We start from the raw sequence: 18,609 nt of genomic DNA on the forward strand, positions 1-18,609 counted from the left end.
CCAACATTTACAACACCTACAAATTAAACAATCCACTAGTTTATTGTGCCCTTTGTCTCCATTATGTAGAAAAGTTGTTAAATAAAACTAGAATATGGATCATCCCCTGGAAATTTCCTCCAACCTACTTCACGTTCCTTATCAGGCCACTGCTATTACAGAATGCTGAAGTCTCTGGAGATATGACTTAATGGTTGTCTGTCTTTTCAGAAAAACCTCTGGGTTTGGAGGAGTTTTACAAGGTTATTTTTAGTCAGAATCAGTTCACTGACACAGCATAGTCAGCAGGCTCCAAACTAGCTGGTGCTAGCCTGATTGCATGAGCAAACAACTGCGGACAGAAAATCCTTAACCCAGTACTACTACCATGAAATTGTTTAGATAGACTACAACGTGCAGGCTGTGCAGAAAGGTCTAGCTCCTGCTCACAGAGCCAGGTTATTTTAAAATTAGTCAGCTTGAGTACCAGTAATCACAAGGGCACACAGCCAAGTATGGCTTAGGAATCCAAGTACTTAACTATCGTTCTTTAGTTTTTGCTGAAACCCTTGCTGAGCTCCACGCTCCTGAGACTGCATCGGATGTTACCATTTCTAAAATATGCGGGCTGTAAAGAGTACCAAGCAGTATCTGGTAGCTTTGCTTTGTTGCAGTTGCAACAGGAGTACAATACATACATATACAAGGACTAAAGGAAGGATTTGTTTTCTTTTCGAAGACAACTGAAAGACATGTGGTGAAAAACCCTACAAAAAATCACTTGGATATATAGCTGGATAGACGCTATCATAAGGCACTGAAGAGAACAAAATACCACTTAACTTTAAAGTGGCTGCTGGGTCAAAACACACAGCTTAAATCCATTTGTTGAAACCTCTTTTAAAACAAATTACTAGAAAGACACAAAAATTACCTGCCAAACACCGATACTTGCTGTAGGTTCTGCAAATGGACGCTTGTAAACTCTACACATCTTTAAGGCATCAGAATATATCTCTGTGATGTTGTTTAATACTGCAAAGACAGCTGCCAGTGGATAAACACATGAGAAAAGACTCACATAGCCGAACTGTAAGAACAACTCCAGGTAATCATCAAAAGTACCCTGGAAAAAAGAGCAAAAATAAGAACAAGTTTAACTCACAAAAAGAAACACAGAATTAACAATACAGTTGTAAACATGCTTCCTCATCCCAAATCAGTTGTTTGGGAATGACTGGTGATAGAAAACAACAACAAAACAATCCCATCTAGTTAAATTTGGAATTATTCAATTACTCAAAACTTCTTAGTAAGAGGTGGCCAAGGTTTTCCTTTTGCCTAATGCATTTTCCTGAACAGTCACACTTCTTATCCTTATTACATGTAGTAACTGTATAAACACATTCATCCCATTCAAGTTCCTGTCTATCTCAGTGAAACAGTTACAGAAGGAACAGTGGGGGATAGGAAAACAGCACCATGCATTTAAACTGGCAGAACATTCTCCGAAGAGCATTGTGACAAGAAAAGTCCTAGTATTTCAGACTGTCCATGAAAGATCTAACCAGAAAGGTAGGTTGGTACATAGGCAACTCTTTTCTGGTATTTCTGCTTGCTTATTTCAAAACAGTTAAGTCAGAATTAGTGGCCCACTTGAAGGCTGAAATGACAGAATGCAGCACTGACATCTGAAAGGAATAATTAGAGCATACAAAAAGCCCTATTTTGGAAAACCCACAAAACATCTACTACCTGATCTTTTAAACAAAGAATGTAGGTACTTAAATGCTGATTAAATATTCACATGTAAGTTATCAAATACTTACTTATTAGTTTTGTAGTATTAATAGTAGTTTTCTATAATTACAGCAATTATTTATGAAAGTGAAGAACCAAACTAACCTTTTTTGAGGTGTTCACTGAACAAAGGATGGTGAAATACCACAAACAAGTTAAACTGGGATCTCACTATCTTGTATTCGCCCACACCCACATATTGTCCTCTCTCAATAAAGACCTGACAGTCTGAGATAACTGAGATTATTACAGGAACCACACAAAATTGGTTTTGGCTCCATGCATCAGACACATGATTCTCTCATCTCTTTTGCTGATTATAGCTGTTAAACCAACTGCCCTCTCCAGCATCTAGTGCTTTTAGTTCTAGGAAACAGAGAAAGGCAACAGAAGCTTGCAAGCTCAGAAATCAACATGGGGTGGTCATTAGCTGCATTCTTCACTTGAGCTCATTAAGTTGTGTAGTATAGCTGGGTCTGACAAACTGATCTGCAGGCTAGACCATGAAGAGCTACCTAACTTCTAAAACCATTAAGATTTTTCCACAGAAACACTGTGTATGAACTCTGAATTTTAGTAAGGTCTTCCTTAGGGACATTTGTGCAGGATCACTCACTGGAGTGGCAGTCACATATTTGTCCCTGCTATCACTTTCTCAGACAACTGCTGCAGGAATGGAGCAATGCTTCCCTTTGTGCTCCTCCTTCTGGTAACTGCACAATATTCCCACTGCTTCTTCACACCTTTCTTCTCAGTTCTTTGCCCAGTACCTATTGACTTTTAGAACAGCAGAGCATGAAAAGGAATGTTTATTTTTCTCTTACTCAATTTATGACACTTTGTGCAGGAAAACAGGAGTCCAACATGATGTTGGACAAATTTCAAAGTGTGCCATTGTAACCTACAAGAGCAGCACGTGAACTATGACATCAAGGAAACAGGATCAACAAAGAAATTCAGGGAGAAAATGAACAAGAGAGCAGCAGAAATTTAAAAAAAAAATAATTAAATTATTGCAGAATGTTTTTACATCCTAAACCGCGTTAAGGGCTGGATATTTGAAAAGTGATAAAGACGACAAACAAAAAAGAGAATTAAATGTTAAAGAGTAAGTGAAGGAAGGAAAACAAAAGAGAAGAGCCTGAAACGCAGAATTCTGTCACTCCTGCTAACCTCCTCAGTTACTAAACATAGTCAAATGCTTCCCCCTTGTGACAGATTTAATTTTAGAAATACTCCTGCCTGCTGACAGCTCACTGCTTGCAAACAAATCAGTGGTTTAATATCATTTATTCACAAGCATAGCACAATTAAAATCTTTAGACTGAAAATAAAATTAAGGCCTTGAGTACACAGTACCTTGAACTGAAACTGAGGCTAGAAGTGGACATCTCCAAGGCAAAGTCCTAACTCTACAATTGACCTGCTGGGTCCCCAAGGAAGATTATTCAGGGCAGAACAGTACCACAGGTGCAGATACATTTGATCCAGCTGGGCACAAGAAGCACCAAGCAATGTGACTCAAAGCCACCACACTGGTTTTGTATGTGCCAGCTGAGAATCAGAAGGCAGCTCAGGTCTAAGAGGCAGAGCTGCTTTGGTAAGGCATATCCACACCTGACGCCCACACACAGCTTTTGGAGCTGTGCTGGTCTATTCACAGGCACAGTGCTGGACTGTGCTGGTTTACCAGTTCAGACAGACACTAACTCAGGGATTTCTGCTGTGTTCTCTGTTGTAAGGTAGCCACGCTCTCTAAATCTCTCTCTCCTCCTACAAACTTTACCAGAGGAACGCAAGCATGAATGTTTGCACAGGTTTTCAGTTGCAAACGTAGCATTTCTTTTTGCTTTTCCCATTTCACGACCCGTTTTGCAGAAGAGAGGAATCTGATATGGTATTGATATCAAAATTCAAACTGCTATTCTCTACCTTTTACATAAAATGTAGACTATCTACACATAATTCTTATTCTGTAAAAGTATTGATCATACAGTATTAAGCTTCTTGTGACTATGCTTGCAGCACCTGATGAAGCAAGCTGTCAGACAGTCTGTAAGGCCTTAACATTCCTTTAGAACTGCAAGTAATAAATTGCACAGTCTGTTAAATATAATTAAAAATTGTACTGGGTAGGAGGCAGACAGGAATGGAATTAGGAAGACAACGAATGCCAAAGGTGTAGTTTCAAGAAGCAAGAGCTTCCAGCAGCAGTATTGGTTTGAAGAGCTCATCTTTTCTGCGCTCTTCATTTCTGGCCCGACCCAGACAAGTGCGCACTCTCTCGGGCTATAGTTTAATCCACAGTTTAAACTAGTATCACTACAAAACCAAACTAAACCAGTAACAGCCTCCCCCTTCCCTATGACACGCTACTCATCATCCTGGCAGCCTCCAGGCTACCTTTGGAGATTAAGGGCAGGTTACACAAATAGTTTTTCCAGTGATACGGGGCTAGGTAGCTCCAGATTCAGCTGTTCATTCCTACGTACTCGTGCTGGTGTAACTGGGATCCTGCACTGCATCAGTTTCTTGATCCAGTGCACCATACAGCCATATAAACAACACTACCAGTAAAAGTGATGAAGTTCGAAATAAGGTGCTAGACCAGACAACCAGGAATGTTTTAGGTTGCACTGACTGATGTCTCTGTCAACTACAGCCCAGAAAACTTTTAACTTTTTTACAGCAGTAAAACATACAAAATAGGTGCCCATTTCTCTCTCCAAGTTGACTTGCTCGACTAGTGACAGATCCGTATCTGTTTTCAGAGAACACATGCGTTTCTTCATCCTCTTCTTCTGTCTCTTTTGGAGCCAGTAAGGAAGCAAGGATTCTGCAAACTGATTGAGGATCTGCGAAGTTATCAGCAAAGTGGCCAAGCTCTTCAGTTAAAAAAAAAAAAAAAAAAAGAGAAAAAATTTACAGATCTGTGATAAACCTACGATCATTTCCAATATTGTGTGTTGTAGTAATACTGTAAGTTGTTACACTATGACAAAAGTCCAATGAAGGGTAAAGATACACACTTAACTTATACCAACACCAATAACAGACCTAAACAAGTCACTTATTTTTTTTCTTCTTGCTTTTTACCTTAAAGTATAGGAAATATTATGAATGTCAGGTCTGGTATAGACATGTCAAGTATTTTGCTAGAGCTCTCTTTAGAGGAACAGAGTTCTTAAGATTAAATTCTTGTTCTTTTGTTCATTATATTTAGAGGAAAAATACTTTCCTTATACCTGATTTTCATGCATTTGAGTTCAAAAAATTTAACAACAGAGAGCTGATTTCAAATACCAACTACAAATTATTTTTGCTTTTATTTATTCTCAGCTCCTCATTGTCGTCAAACTTAATGATGCTCCTATCCTCAAGAGTCTCTCATTTAGAACACTACAGAGAAAGCCATTTTCTAATATAAAGGGAAAGAAGGAGAAAATGAAAAATTTTCATCTGTGTGAGGGAATAATCAATTTATTTGAAAACAGTTCCTCATTTACGGGGAGGGAAAGAATTGCTTTAACATTGCTCTGTTATGATTCTACAACTGTGCTAGAGGAACTGAAATATGGAAGCTAGATTTCTAAGAAAATATTAACTCGACAATTAATATATTTCATTTATCTATTTCAATCAATCTTTTCCCAGGTTCATCAACATTCTTAAGATGTTCTTGGAACTCACCTGCCTCAAAAGCTTCATATCAAACAGCACAAAGGCAATGTAGAAGAGGGATGCAAAACAATTTAAGAAGTTGAACTGCAATTAAAAACACTTGTTATTAGTACTCAAGCAAAAGTTCAAATGCAGAACATTAACTTGACAGTTACCTTGACTAAATAGCTTCCATGCAGATGTAAACTATTAAAATTGTCTTTACCATTTTTAAAAGTTATGTCAGAAAACCTCATTTTCAATATTGGTCCTACTCAGACTTTCATTTGACAAGCTTATGCTTTCCTCAAGCATGGTATACAAAGAAATGTGGTCATTAAAAACACATCACCTTCTACTTAACTTTCATCTTTTGGCTGTTTCCTCATAGGTAATGCAATAAAAGTGATGTATTCATCATAATTTAGGGTAATGATTTATTTTTTTCCCAAAGAAATACTTTATCAAAATACATGCATAGGATGACGTATCACTCAATATGTACAACTGTTCCTTGGTATTTGTTAGTTGACCTTTATGTTTAATCACTTCAAGAGGTTTTATGACCAAGAAAAATATTCCCTGCTTCTAAAATGAGACATAATCACAGTATTGTACCTGCAAAAATCGTAATTAAGCTCTGAAGTAGGAGAAAACTTTTCCTATTTGCTATCAGTGCTGAAGCTCATGGATGACAGATAATATTGGGGAGTGCGAAGAGCCACTCATAGGTTGAAAGTGAAACTTAGGGGATGTTACTTTTTTTTTATAATTATTTTATATAAATTTCCTATAGGGAAAAACAGAGGATTTTATTTTTTGAAAAAGGCAGAGGCAAAGCTATAAGTGATATGTGCAAGAGTTTTAGCTCTAGTGGTTACCAGTAACAGAAGGATAACAAGCAGATTAAAAAATAATAAAAAAGCATGCGGAGTTGAAGGGGGGAAAAAAGGGAACTCTGGAAGAGAATTGAATGATCTTTTCAAAAAGGAAACAAGAAGATTAAGTCTCAAAATAAGCCAATCTTTACAACTGCTTTTACTGAACATCTCACATGGGAATTAAAGATTTACAGTATACTTCCTTAGAATCAGTGTTGCATCTGGATACACACCTAAAAGAGCAACATACATAATCACACAAAAGCTACTCATTCAGAGTCACTAAGTAAGTAGATCAGTATATACTACAAACTGCATAGGAAAAGACTGATGGACATGTATCTCCAGCCTCCTCTCACTGATTGTCTGAATGTTACTACAGGTGGAAGTTAATACATGAACTTCTTAAAATATAAGTTTACCATAAAATCTTGCACAAAGTGAAAGGAATAGTTCCCAGTTGAAGCCAGGGCCACACCAATTAACAGAAAAACTTACATATCCAGAATCCTAATGAAAGAACAAATCAATACAAATAAAACCCCAACTCTCCACTATAAAAAGAGGCACCTGAAACAGCCTAGCAGTTACTGCAACCACAACAGAAATCCTGTTGACTCTGATATTTGTGCTAGTGTTCAGCCTTGAACAAAACCGTAGGTCAGTGAGGTAATGCTAGGAAAGCACTAGTAAAACACATGACAAATTCTCTTTTTAAATCATCTCAAAAGCTGCTTATATTACATACTTACCACTAAAACCTTCAGAATTAAATGATTCTGGTATGAAGATTCCAGCCTGTGATTTTCTAAAATACCAATAAAATTATTAATCAGTAAGCAGCAGAAGCACTTATTATATTCTAGACATTGTTATACAAAGAGTAAACAGACATTTTTCCTCCATCTAAAAATTGCTTAACTAATAGTTTATAGGGAATATTTCCTTCAACACATTATGGCAAAAAGAATTTATACTGTACCAGTACCTCACTTAACCTATAAAGCCAATCTGATGCACAATATTAACATAGATATTTTTCGCTACAACTCCAGTATTTTTTCTACTGCAAAGGTTTTTCCTTTTACATCTTTCTTTCTGAGAAAAGCTGTTTTATAACAGAAAAACCATCCATCATTCTTAACACTTAATAAAATGTGCCTAGTTAGTGACTAGCATGAGTTGTGTTAACAAGGCTGAAAAGAGACCGTCACCTATGGACCTTGCTCAGGACAGAACAGCAGACTTCTACTCTGACATAGCATGAAGTTGAGCCTGACATATGGGTGATGCACTCAGGGGACTGAATGCAGTTTTCACTTTTCACAATCACTAAATGATCAGTTCTCATGATAAATGGGTGAAAGAGGTATGCTTAAAAATATCGCAGATTGTTTCCTATGTTTTGCCAGTTATGTCAGATCTTAGCTGAAAATACGCCAGGTGGGAGGGGAGATAGGTCAGTCAGATGACCTCTTCATCCTAGTCAAAGCATGGCAGCATAAACACATTGGATAGCACAGAAAAGGCAGAAGCTGTCAGTATAGTGAGTTACATAAATATTGCTGCTGCTGAATATGTAACATCAGCTTAAAACCAAAAAAACACTTGGGTTACTTGTTAAAGATATTTTAGTCTACCTCATAAACACAACTGGGCATTTTGAATAAAGGCTTTTTATTGCAGTATAGTGAAAAAAATGAAACAAAACAGTCAGTTGAAATCTAGATATGAATTTAAAAGTCATGATTTAAATAAAACCCTCGAACAGTCATAAACAAATTGCTTGCTTTTACTATTGTGCTGTCAAGTTGGATTTGCTGAGCAAATCATTTTGACATGCATAACCAATCCGAACGTCAACACTTCTTTTTACTCTGTCTTCTGCATCAATCTCTTTTGCTTAATCTTTCTTAGGTTAATTTTCTGGGCCTCCAGCTTTAGTAACCTGGATTCTGTCCTGTAAACATATGTCATATTGAGCTACACAAAAGAATTAACTTCCCATTGGCTTCATCTATTAACTCTGTCTGAAGTTGACTGCACATGTCTGTAGAAGTGCTAAAATTCAAAATGAACACTAGCATTTCATTATCCTTATGTTAGGTTACAAAACATAATGCCCAAGTTGCTAAATAAGTCTCACACCCAGGGAAAACAAGGCAATGTATTATAACAGTCCTCCTCTTCTGCCCAGAGTAAAATATTTTGATAGGGATGTGTAATCTCTGTCTTCATTATCTATCTAGCATATACAAACACTCTCATATAACATTTAGTTGATGTTTTTAGATCTTGTTCCATTATCTTGGTGCCTCTGTCCTCTGCACAGATACATTAGTAGACCAGGATGCGTTCAGTAAACCCAGGCTGTGGATGCAAACTGGCAGGACAGTCCCTCCTGCCATCCATCTCTGAGGTCCCATCCTCATGCTCTCACCTTGCCACTTTTGGCAGTGCTATGTCTGATATCGTCAAAGAGCTAAATCAGGGAAGGGGGACTTCTGCACCAAAGGCAGAGAGAGGCTGAGGAGGAAGGCAGGATCACCCCTTTTGATGGCATGCTAGACTCAGATCAAATTACAGGAAACATGAAACTGCAGTCTCAGAACACTCAAAATAAATGTAAGAAGTTAAAACGGCCATCTCTTTTACCCCACAATAAAACCTTCAGGAAATTTCTTTAGCATTCCATTGAACAAGAACTCACAATAAAATATTCTACAAATAAATTGTAAACATCTGATATTCTAACTTCAAGAAAGAAGAATAAACAACTTTCTTACCCCATGACGTTAAGAATTCAGCAGCATAGCGATAGATACGGTTCATAATTTCAATCACAACAGCATATATGATACTGGGCACAAACAGCATCAAGCTGCTGAAGTTAGACTCATTCTCTTCATGATAATCCAGAGCCCACTGTTCCAAGTCAAAGTAAATCATCATCACGTACAGTGAGAAGTAGAGGCAAAGGCACACAAATGGTAAGGACACCAGATAAATCCGTATCTGTCTCTTAATACTCGAGTACACTGGTTCCTCTCTCCCAGTGATGGGATTGATACCCAGGACACCATGGAAGCCTGGTCTTGGTTCTTCAAACTGTCGTTTCATCAACAGCGTCCCCCAACGGTATGTCACGATGGCGCAAATCCGCTTCCAAACTTCCAGTATCACAGTGGACCAGAGCAGATTAAATGTGGCAAACATCACATATTTGTCATAGTCTTCCCATGCAAACACATAATAAGGAATCCCAATGACAGCCATTGGAATCAAAGCAAATGTGAAGTACTCTAAGAAGCCAAAGTAGAGAGCAATAGTTTCACCAAAGTAGCAGCGTATCTCATCTGTGGAGAAAAATGAATCAATTAAGACTACACTTAACATAGATGTCAGGATAATATCAACCTTGACTTTACATGAATCCCTTAGCCCATTTTTTTTTCCTAAATAACACAATGAGTATTATTGCTTTTTGTTCCTCCCTCTCCCATGTTCCAAAAACTCAGAAGGTTATTTGATTATTTTTTTTTTGTTATATATACGTACACACAAATGTATATACATATATTCAGATGGTAGGGAAGTCAAATCTCTCAGTACCTACCAAATCAACATCAGATATCCAGAGGGGAAAAAAAAAAAGAAAAAAACACAAACCAAATCCACTAGCATTCCTGAAAACAGAATCTATCAATGAATGGCTAGGATGGTACGGAAGACATTTGATATAATAAAAACCAAACCTTAACAGCAAGTGACACCTAACTTCTAAAGATTCTCACTGGTGTATGTATACCTGGGAAACAAATTTGTTTCAGCCTGCTCAGGGCTAAAAAGGACTAGTTGTGCTTTGCCAGCCCTCAAGGAATTAAAGGAATAGATGGAAAGGTATACTGAAGATGTCAGATAGCACACCCAGGCTGAGACATTCGCTTCAGCAGACAACTGATACAAGAAATGCACATTTGCTGTACGCACTGAGGTTGTCTGCTCAGGTGTTATAAAGACTTGAAATGTACAATACTAATGGATATATTTCATGACAGATGTATTACCTCCAAGGAAGACAAGATCTCACTTATCTTACTACTAATAAAAAAATGTAGGAGTATTACCCAACATAACCCAGAAATGGCAGAACAAAATAAGATACAGAAATGCCTAGCAAACCGAGTTTAGAATGCTGAAGTCCAGTTTATCTTTGCCTCCTTGGAAGACCAGATTGCTTGTATGCCACTGCTACGTATTCATCAGCTTAACAAAACAGCCATGACATCATGACCTCTGAATTGATACTGTAAATGTACTCTCCATAAAAAAGTAGCACATCAAAAACTCCTGTGCAATATCAGAATATTCTTATGGCTTATGTTTTACAAAACACTACAGCAGAAGTTCACAACTGCCAATCAGCTAAGTCTCTGAAAGCAAGAACAAAAGGCAAACAAACAGAATAATCAGCACTCCAACATCTCTCAAAAATTAACAAATTCAAGTGTGGGCCATTAGCATCATTTCACACTCCAAACACACAACATGAAAGACATCCCTAAATTAGTACATGCTAAACAGGCTTCCTGGGATTTACTTTGAAATTTTGTGTGTATTCAATGTCAGTTAAAAAAAAACCCTCCTACATAAACAAAAGACAAGCACACAGTAAGACCCTTAACACAATACTTTGGAGGCAGGCAGTATTGAGACAGATCTTTAGCTTCCTGTAGCTCAGGAAAGAATCTCAAGCAACTGCAAGACCCAGAGAATAATAATCCAGCAAACTCCCAAATGTTTATTTTCTTATTTTGAAGTAAAGTTTACAGGTTTAGAATCCAGAACTTTCCACATTGCTAAACTAAAAATTATTTTCATTTTAAGCTTATTCAGTGTGTAAAATATACTCAAGTGATGGCAGCACGCAACAACATACAGTCTTCATACAGGCAATGAATTTAAAACAAACAGTTGTAAACACTCTCTTAACATGCCTACAACTCAAAATAGCTTTGGGAATTCCATACACTGAGGAGCTTTCCTGTCAAGAGTCAGTTTGAGAAAACAGTCTTGGCTTGGTCCATTACTGCTTTACTGATGGTAAGGAGAAATTGTGATGTGCAGACTGTTGTTACATGGAAGCTTGCAGACGCTGAATCTGCAAGCTCTGAGCCACCAATTTTGCAAGTCTCAAACCATTACACAGGAAATGCCAAAAGAGGAAGAACTTTCCCAACTGGCAAAGAGCAATGATCTAATTTCAAGATTCTGTGCTAGATGATCACAGTGCAAATGCCGAGCCTTTGAACTGCCCCTAGCTCCAACTTGGAAACTATGACCAAAGGTCTATATACAGAACTCCTGCAGCCACGAGAAAGAAAAATCAAGAGACAGAAGCCTGCACATCCAGCACTTCACTCCAGAACAGCTGTAAGTCATTACAGAAAAAGATTATCCTACAGCCATCTTAGAATCAAAGAGAATTCAATGAAGAGATGTCAACTGTGCATGACAACAAGTCTGGAAATGTGTATGTTTCCTTAACTGGAGCCTAAGCCGCTCTGTTGATTCCAAGATCGGTAAAAGCAAGGCTGGGTAAAACAAAGACTTTGGTTCACAATGGCCAACAAAGCAACTTGGGCTGAAAGGTAATGTTAGAGGAGATGAACTGCAGTGGGTTGTTGGAGATGTGAAAACGTAAACTCGTAGCGAAACAACAGACTTTTTGGTACAATACTTACCTTCCATACAGGAGTTTCACTTCTATAGAGGCTAAATGCTGGAGTAGAAGTTAGGAAGGACCCTTGCTCTTCTCACGCAAACTGAAGAGAAAACTTCTCCAGAAGAAACCCTGCACTTTATTTGTAGTGGAGTAAGTGTTCACATACCTAAAGGTTGATAGCCAACTTTCACCCGGCCATACCAGCTGTGACGGAGCTTTTTCAACTCTTCTCTATCATGCAGCGGGAAAATCTGAACTAGAATACCACTGGTCAATAATCTTCTCACTAGAAGGAAAAAAAAAAGTACCTAGCACTCCTTCAAAGGACTGTGGAGTTGATATAAGCAAATAGGTTACATTATGTACTTAGCAAGCCTAAAGTTCCTTTGAAATAAATCTAGCATTTAAATCCTAAAAACAAATAAATTTCCTGTTAGTTAAAAATTATTCATTATAGAGAGCAGTTCTAACTATTTCCACAAAGACTGTGCTGTCCACTGGAAGAAAAGGAGTAACCTTTTTACATCTATTAATTATTCCATAGGTTTGCAATATAATCAGTTGCAGTTTGAGTAACAAAAAGTGCTACAGATCAGAACTGAAATGCCATGTGTAGCTTTGTGGGGAAAGGCCTGGCTCTTTCATTTGAGCAAAGAAAGGCATAACAAATCACACTGACATAGCAAAACCAAAACAACATACTAAATTGAAGAGCCATTGTTGTATTAATTATGGGAAGATACTAAAAATATTTTTGAATTTACACTAATTCATAAATCACAACACATCTTCATTGCAAACAAACCAAGTATTCCACAATTTGTATTTAACTTTGTTATGGAAAGCAATAGCAACGGTGTGAACAAACAACTGACAAACTGCTCTAGAAGTTACAACTATAGAAATACTAAAAAAGAAAATAAATTCAAAAACAGGAGAGGGAAAGCACGGGAAGTTGTATGATAGTTTTTTACCATTTCCCATTGGCATCTGCTTGACATAACTAGAAAACTACCTTAGCTATATAAAAAATGACCCATGTAAACTCATCTGACACCTACATTTATTTACATTTCTTGAACCACTGATATGCACAGATCTCTTTCTTTGATGGTCAACACTAATGAATAAAGACATTGTTCTTGACATACAAATATTAAGATAAATTCTCGCAAGAAACTGTAGCATCTCTACCAATGAACTAGTTCCAGCTACGATAAAAACAGCATTAACTCTCATTGCTTCTTTCTCCCATGAAAAGGAAGAACTCTCGCAGCAAAGAGGAAACCAAATGAATGAAATAAAACTTCCTTCATATCATGAAATGTATAGCTCTGGAACAGTTTGTCATTCCAGTATTTTTACACAGAAACAATCCAAATATATCATTATGTAATTTTTTAAAAACAACTATTTTTTGTACTAATTATAAAAGTAATGGATGACATCAATATACATGAAAATTACCCAACTGAAAAGAGCATAAGGCCAGAGTCTCAGCCTCATGGAAAGATTCAGGATGGAATGCCCTCTGGAAGTCATCAGGTCCAGCTTCCTGCTCAAAGTAGGTCCAGCTTAAATCAGGCTGCTCAGGGCCTTGTGTAGTCAAGATCTAAAAGTCTCCCAGGACAGAGTTACCACAATCTCTCTAAAACCCTGTTCCAATGTTTGATTACCCTCATTGTGAAAAACATTTTCTCAGTATCTATTCAGAATGTCTCTTGTTGCACTGTACATCCACTGCCTCTTGTCCTATCACTGTGGAGCGGTGAGAAAACAAAGTTGATTAAAACTAGAGGGACTTTAATGCCTGAAGGATTTCTCTTCATTGCAGGAAAATTAAGTTTTTTTCACCATGAACACTATTCTACATCAACACAGTGAGTTACAGGCAACAAACTACATTGCTTACCAATTGATTTTCCTGGATACAGCTTTGCCTGAGGATATCCAGGGATGATTTTTTCGTCTTTAGCTCTCAAATTTTCGAGTTCATGTTTGATGATATACTGACATTCTGCCATTGTAAGGAAATTGTGATTGTCATCTAAATTAAAAAGAAAGCAATATGAAATTGTGCAGCATAGGAAGACAACCCTGGCAGTAAATAACTATCAAAAATTATCAGAATCAGAAAAAAAATTATTTGACAATTAGTGCCAACCAACATCCATTAGCAAAACCTCCACTTTTAAAAATAAACACCTTGGGAAGAAGTTTTCTCTAACTGGCACACATTGGCCACTGCACTTTTGACTACCCAGGTGAACTAAGAGAACAAATCACTCAAGGGACAAAGACACCCCAGAAGTACTAATTGCTGGAGGCTGGGATAGTATACCAGCAAGGACTACATACTCTTGCCTTGCTGAAAGACTCTTACTTAAGCATCCACTATTTGCCAATATCAGATTCTCCATACCCCTTTCTGCCATACAGTTCCTGAAGCATTTTCATAACAAAAAATAGTAAGATGTCAGGAAATATCTCCTTTTCAGTAATCATACTCATCTAAGCATGGTCAACTATTTTATCCTCTGATTAGATCTGGACAGAACTAAAATTATATTAGTGTTTTAAAAAAGAAAAAAAGACCAGGAGATACAGCAAAAATTATCTTTTAGATTTACAGTAGTTGGAGTTCCAGCTGCTACTAGAGAATATGTTAGCAATGACAGTGACATTAAGAATGTAAATGAAACAAAAATGGCATGTTTACAAGTGACAATTCTTCTCAAGGCTTCCTAATTTCAGGAAAGCAAGGTCACAAAAGAAAAGACACTGAAACAGTTATTGCACGCAGCAGCAGTGTTGAATAAAGCAGCATCAAACAAACAACAAAACTCAACTTTATTATTGTTTCAGACAGACCCGAGAACTTCGATATTGAAAATGCGGTAAAAGGCATCACCAAAACAGGCACATAAAAAGTATTAGTCTTGCTAAGCTGGAACTCCAATATTTCTGGAGAGCAAAATTACTTCTGCCACTGTAGAGGGGTTAAATACCTTACAGGTAGTACATTTAAAAGAAAATGTTACTGCGTTGGCATCTCCTCAAAGAGGAGAAGGAATGATTTTGCTAATTGTGCCCAAATATCATTGAATGGCTCTGTAGTAATATTTAATTATTTATTTCTGTTAGATATGTAAGTATAATAGAGCAAAATGTTTCTATTTTCTCCAGCTAACTATAAGATGATAAGCCTCAAAACTGGCTCACAGAAATTAAATTGCTTGTTAATTCATAACATTGATTGTTAATCCTGCACTCCTGTTTATCAAGTATCTTTTCTTGTCTTATTTTCAACAAAAATCTTTCATACAAACAAGAGACTATTTGGAGCATACAAAAGCATAAAGTAAAGCATAAGCCAAAAGTGAAAGCCATTGGAAAGAAAAAAAATAGTATTTCATTATACAATCTGAATTGCCATAGGTAAAAATGAGTTTTTCATGGCTTGTTCTTTCTAGTTCTGCTGTTACCATTCCAAGGAATACAAAGACCGTGAAAGATTTAGCAGCATAACTGCTTATAATCTTTAGCCACAGCTTTGCGTTGAAAAGGACCCCTAAAATTGCTTACCTGCAAAATCTTTAAAAGTTTTTCTACTGCTGTATGTAAAAGTCCTCATTGAGTTATCATTACATTCTTTCACCAAACCCACAGTTTCAGCTCCCAGCAACAGCCTTAAGTGGGAAGCTCCAACTAGATAGATAGTTTCATCTCCATTTTCTGTGACCAATGGTTTAACCAGCAGTTGTGCACCTTTAAAGTAAAGAAAGGCAAAATAAGGAAGAGAATACATTAAAATTACCTCTCAAAACCCTAGGTTTTTAGCATCCATCATATTGGACCTAGTTATCAGGAGCACTGAAGCTCATCTTTTTAAGGGCACAAAGAATTAAGGCTTCAACAGCAGCTGATCTGTGGTGTTGAGAATCTTATGGGGTCAGCCCCTGATTTAGCCCTGTTTCTGTGGAAGCGCTCACAGTGAACTGGAACAACAGAGACAGTTTGGATCTACTCCTGTCACGCTCACATCACGTAAGCAACCACTGCTTGTTTTAAGGAAACTAGACTTTTTGAAATAGAAACATCCCTCACTTATCTAACAGAGGCCTGAAAGCAAGCAGTTACAAATCCAACAGCCATGGAAATATTATTGACAAGATATAAGCTACAATACCTATAAACAATGCCTTTCTAAAAAATGCTAATTAGCCTAACTTCAATTCCTAGAAGTATACTAAAACAAGTAATGAAATACTGTCTTTGTAAGAGCCTACAAGGTAGCAAAAAGATAATTAAAATCCAACATGAATTTATCAAGATTAAATTGCTTCCTGCTAACTTAATTTTGTTCTACAACATGGTACCAAGTCTTGTGGATAGCATAGCAGATGTGATGAGTCTTCATTTTGGTAAGGTTTACAATGTTCTCATAAGCAACAACAGAAACTTGCTCTAGACAATTAATATAAAAACTAGTATCAAAACGACGTTGAAGGAGAGGTTATCAGGGTTTCACCACAAAAATGGAAGGACTCTAGAGTTCAACAGGCATGTGATCTTAAGCCACGATTTTCATTAATAACTGTGTTAACTGGGTTCAGTTATTACATATTCATGACCCCAGCATGAAGCTGTACTCCTACATAAAATTAAGCGACTTCAAAAATGTGAAATAGAGTGGGATTGGATAAACGTTAATTAAACTACAAAGTACCTGAAAACTAATTTTCTGTATGTCTTCATATTACAATGACAGCCAATTTGATTTCAAAGTGTTACAGAAGGTCATATTGTACTCACCTCCATTTGCTTTTTTGTCCACAATTCGTTTAGTGAACCATTCTATAGTTTCCTCTTTGGTGCCTTTTGCAAGCTCAATTACTACCAGAGGCCTGAAGTTAGGCTCAAAAGTATCCAAGAAAGACCAGCTTTCTGCCATCTTTTGAGAACTTGCTAAGTACAAAAACAAAATAAAAATGCCAGTGTTAAAAAAATATTTGGTATCAATCTTAAAAACCACAAAACTTTACTATAGTAGAGTTACATATGTCTGTGCTTAGCAAAGCGGCAGGTGCCTGTTTCTGTGGACCTACTGAAAAGAACAGTTTGAGTAACCTCTCCAATTGTCACTTGCCAAGATGCTCCCAGTCTTCAGTGGCATTTATGCCCTACTATGTAGGGCAATTGTTGTTGCTATGTATAGCAAAGTAGCAATGAAGAGAAAGCAAATAAATAAATAAGAACAAAGTAATAAAGAGAAACTACCATCAAAAGCAACAGCTTGCAACTTCCTACTGTATATTTTTCAGCAAACGAAAACATTAACAGAAGAGAACATTAGTCAAACATATCTAAAACCAATAAGCTCCTCCTGGTAAGAGTGTGCAAACACATTATACTTTTAAGGAGGAACCTTATCAGTGAAGGTCTCGTGAAGCTTTAACCATACCAAGGAAATTTACACTACCTTGGGTAGGTGAGCAGGACACCTATCACATAGATATGCAAATTATGCACAAAGCACTTAAATGACTTGTTGGAAGATATAAACCAGGCGTTCTGTGACAAAGTCCAGCTGCAAAGTGTTGAGGATGAGCATAGTTTTATATGTAAATAATCCAAATGAACTAAGTGAACCTTTGTAGAATCATGGAATCATTCAGGTGAGAAAAGACCCTAAGATCATCTCATCCAACCATTAATATATCACTACAAGTTCACCACTAAACCATGACCCGAAGCTCCACAGCTGCACATCTTTTCAACAACCTCCAGGGATGGTGACTCCACCACTCCCCTGGGCAGCCTCTTCCAATGCTTGACAACCCTTCTGGTGAAGAAATTTTTCCTAATACCCAATCTAAACCTCCCCTGGCACAACTGGAGGCCATTTCCTCTTGTCCTATCGCTTGTTACTTGGGAGAAGAGACCAACACCCCCCTGGCTACAACCTCCTTTCAGGTAGTTGTAGAGAGCCAGAAGGTCTCCACTCGGCCTCCTTTTCTCCAGGCTAAACAATCCCAATTCCCTCAGCTGCTCCTCATGAGTCTTCTTGACACTGTGCCTTCAATTTTTATACAAATAATTCTACAGAGATCATTATATCAGGCTTCTTAAAACAACCTAGAGGTCAAGATAAAAAGATAAATCTGGTAACTAACCTACTCAGTTTAAAAATAATACAATTAAAAAAAACAAAAAACAAAAAAACCTATCATAGACTGAATTTACTGAATTTAAAACTGAGGGGACAGTTTGGATTTTGGAGGTTTTTTCGCTAACAACTTCACTGAAGAAAGGAACTGCCTTTAAGCAGTTTTCCCTCCTCCTGTTCAAAGACTGAAATTACTTAATTTCTAAGTTGTTCCACAGATGCAGTTCAACTTCTATGACAGTTATGCTTGTGTGATTCACAGAGAAATCACAATCTCCAGTATTTCATATAAATTATCTTACAAAAACACAGTGATACGGTAAATAAATGCATATCGTAATCAACAAGTCCATTTGCTTCTGACTCGCAAAAAAAAAAGCTTTCAAGCCAAATTT

At 37.2% G+C, this 18,609-nt stretch overlaps 1 protein-coding gene across 4 annotated transcripts in view; it reads right to left on the reverse strand.

The window, feature by feature from the left end:
* ANO10 (anoctamin 10) overlaps positions 1 to 18,609 on the reverse strand; it is a 126,461-nt gene that overhangs the window by 106,331 nt on the left and 1,521 nt on the right. For 2 of the 4 annotated variants that reach the window (XM_075745716.1, XM_075745714.1), the window contains exons 2-10: positions 16,861 to 17,013; positions 15,631 to 15,813; positions 13,958 to 14,092; positions 12,212 to 12,331; positions 9,107 to 9,676; positions 7,073 to 7,128; positions 5,470 to 5,544; positions 4,482 to 4,664; positions 914 to 1,105 (exon numbers count right to left, since the gene is read on the reverse strand). In XM_075745716.1, coding sequence (XP_075601831.1) covers positions 914 to 1,105; positions 4,482 to 4,664; positions 5,470 to 5,544; positions 7,073 to 7,128; positions 9,107 to 9,676; positions 12,212 to 12,331; positions 13,958 to 14,092; positions 15,631 to 15,813; positions 16,861 to 16,999 — 1,653 coding nt within the window. In that variant the 5' untranslated portion in view covers positions 17,000 to 17,013. The remainder of the gene's footprint in view (positions 1 to 913; positions 1,106 to 4,481; positions 4,665 to 5,469; positions 5,545 to 7,072; positions 7,129 to 9,106; positions 9,677 to 12,211; positions 12,332 to 13,957; positions 14,093 to 15,630; positions 15,814 to 16,860; positions 17,014 to 18,609) is intronic. The other 2 variants (XM_075745713.1, XM_075745715.1) reach the window with 2 other exon arrangements.

This window comes from Balearica regulorum, chromosome 2 (genome assembly GCF_011004875.1).
Source record: "Balearica regulorum gibbericeps isolate bBalReg1 chromosome 2, bBalReg1.pri, whole genome shotgun sequence".
NCBI lineage: Eukaryota > Metazoa > Chordata > Aves > Gruiformes > Gruidae > Balearica > Balearica regulorum.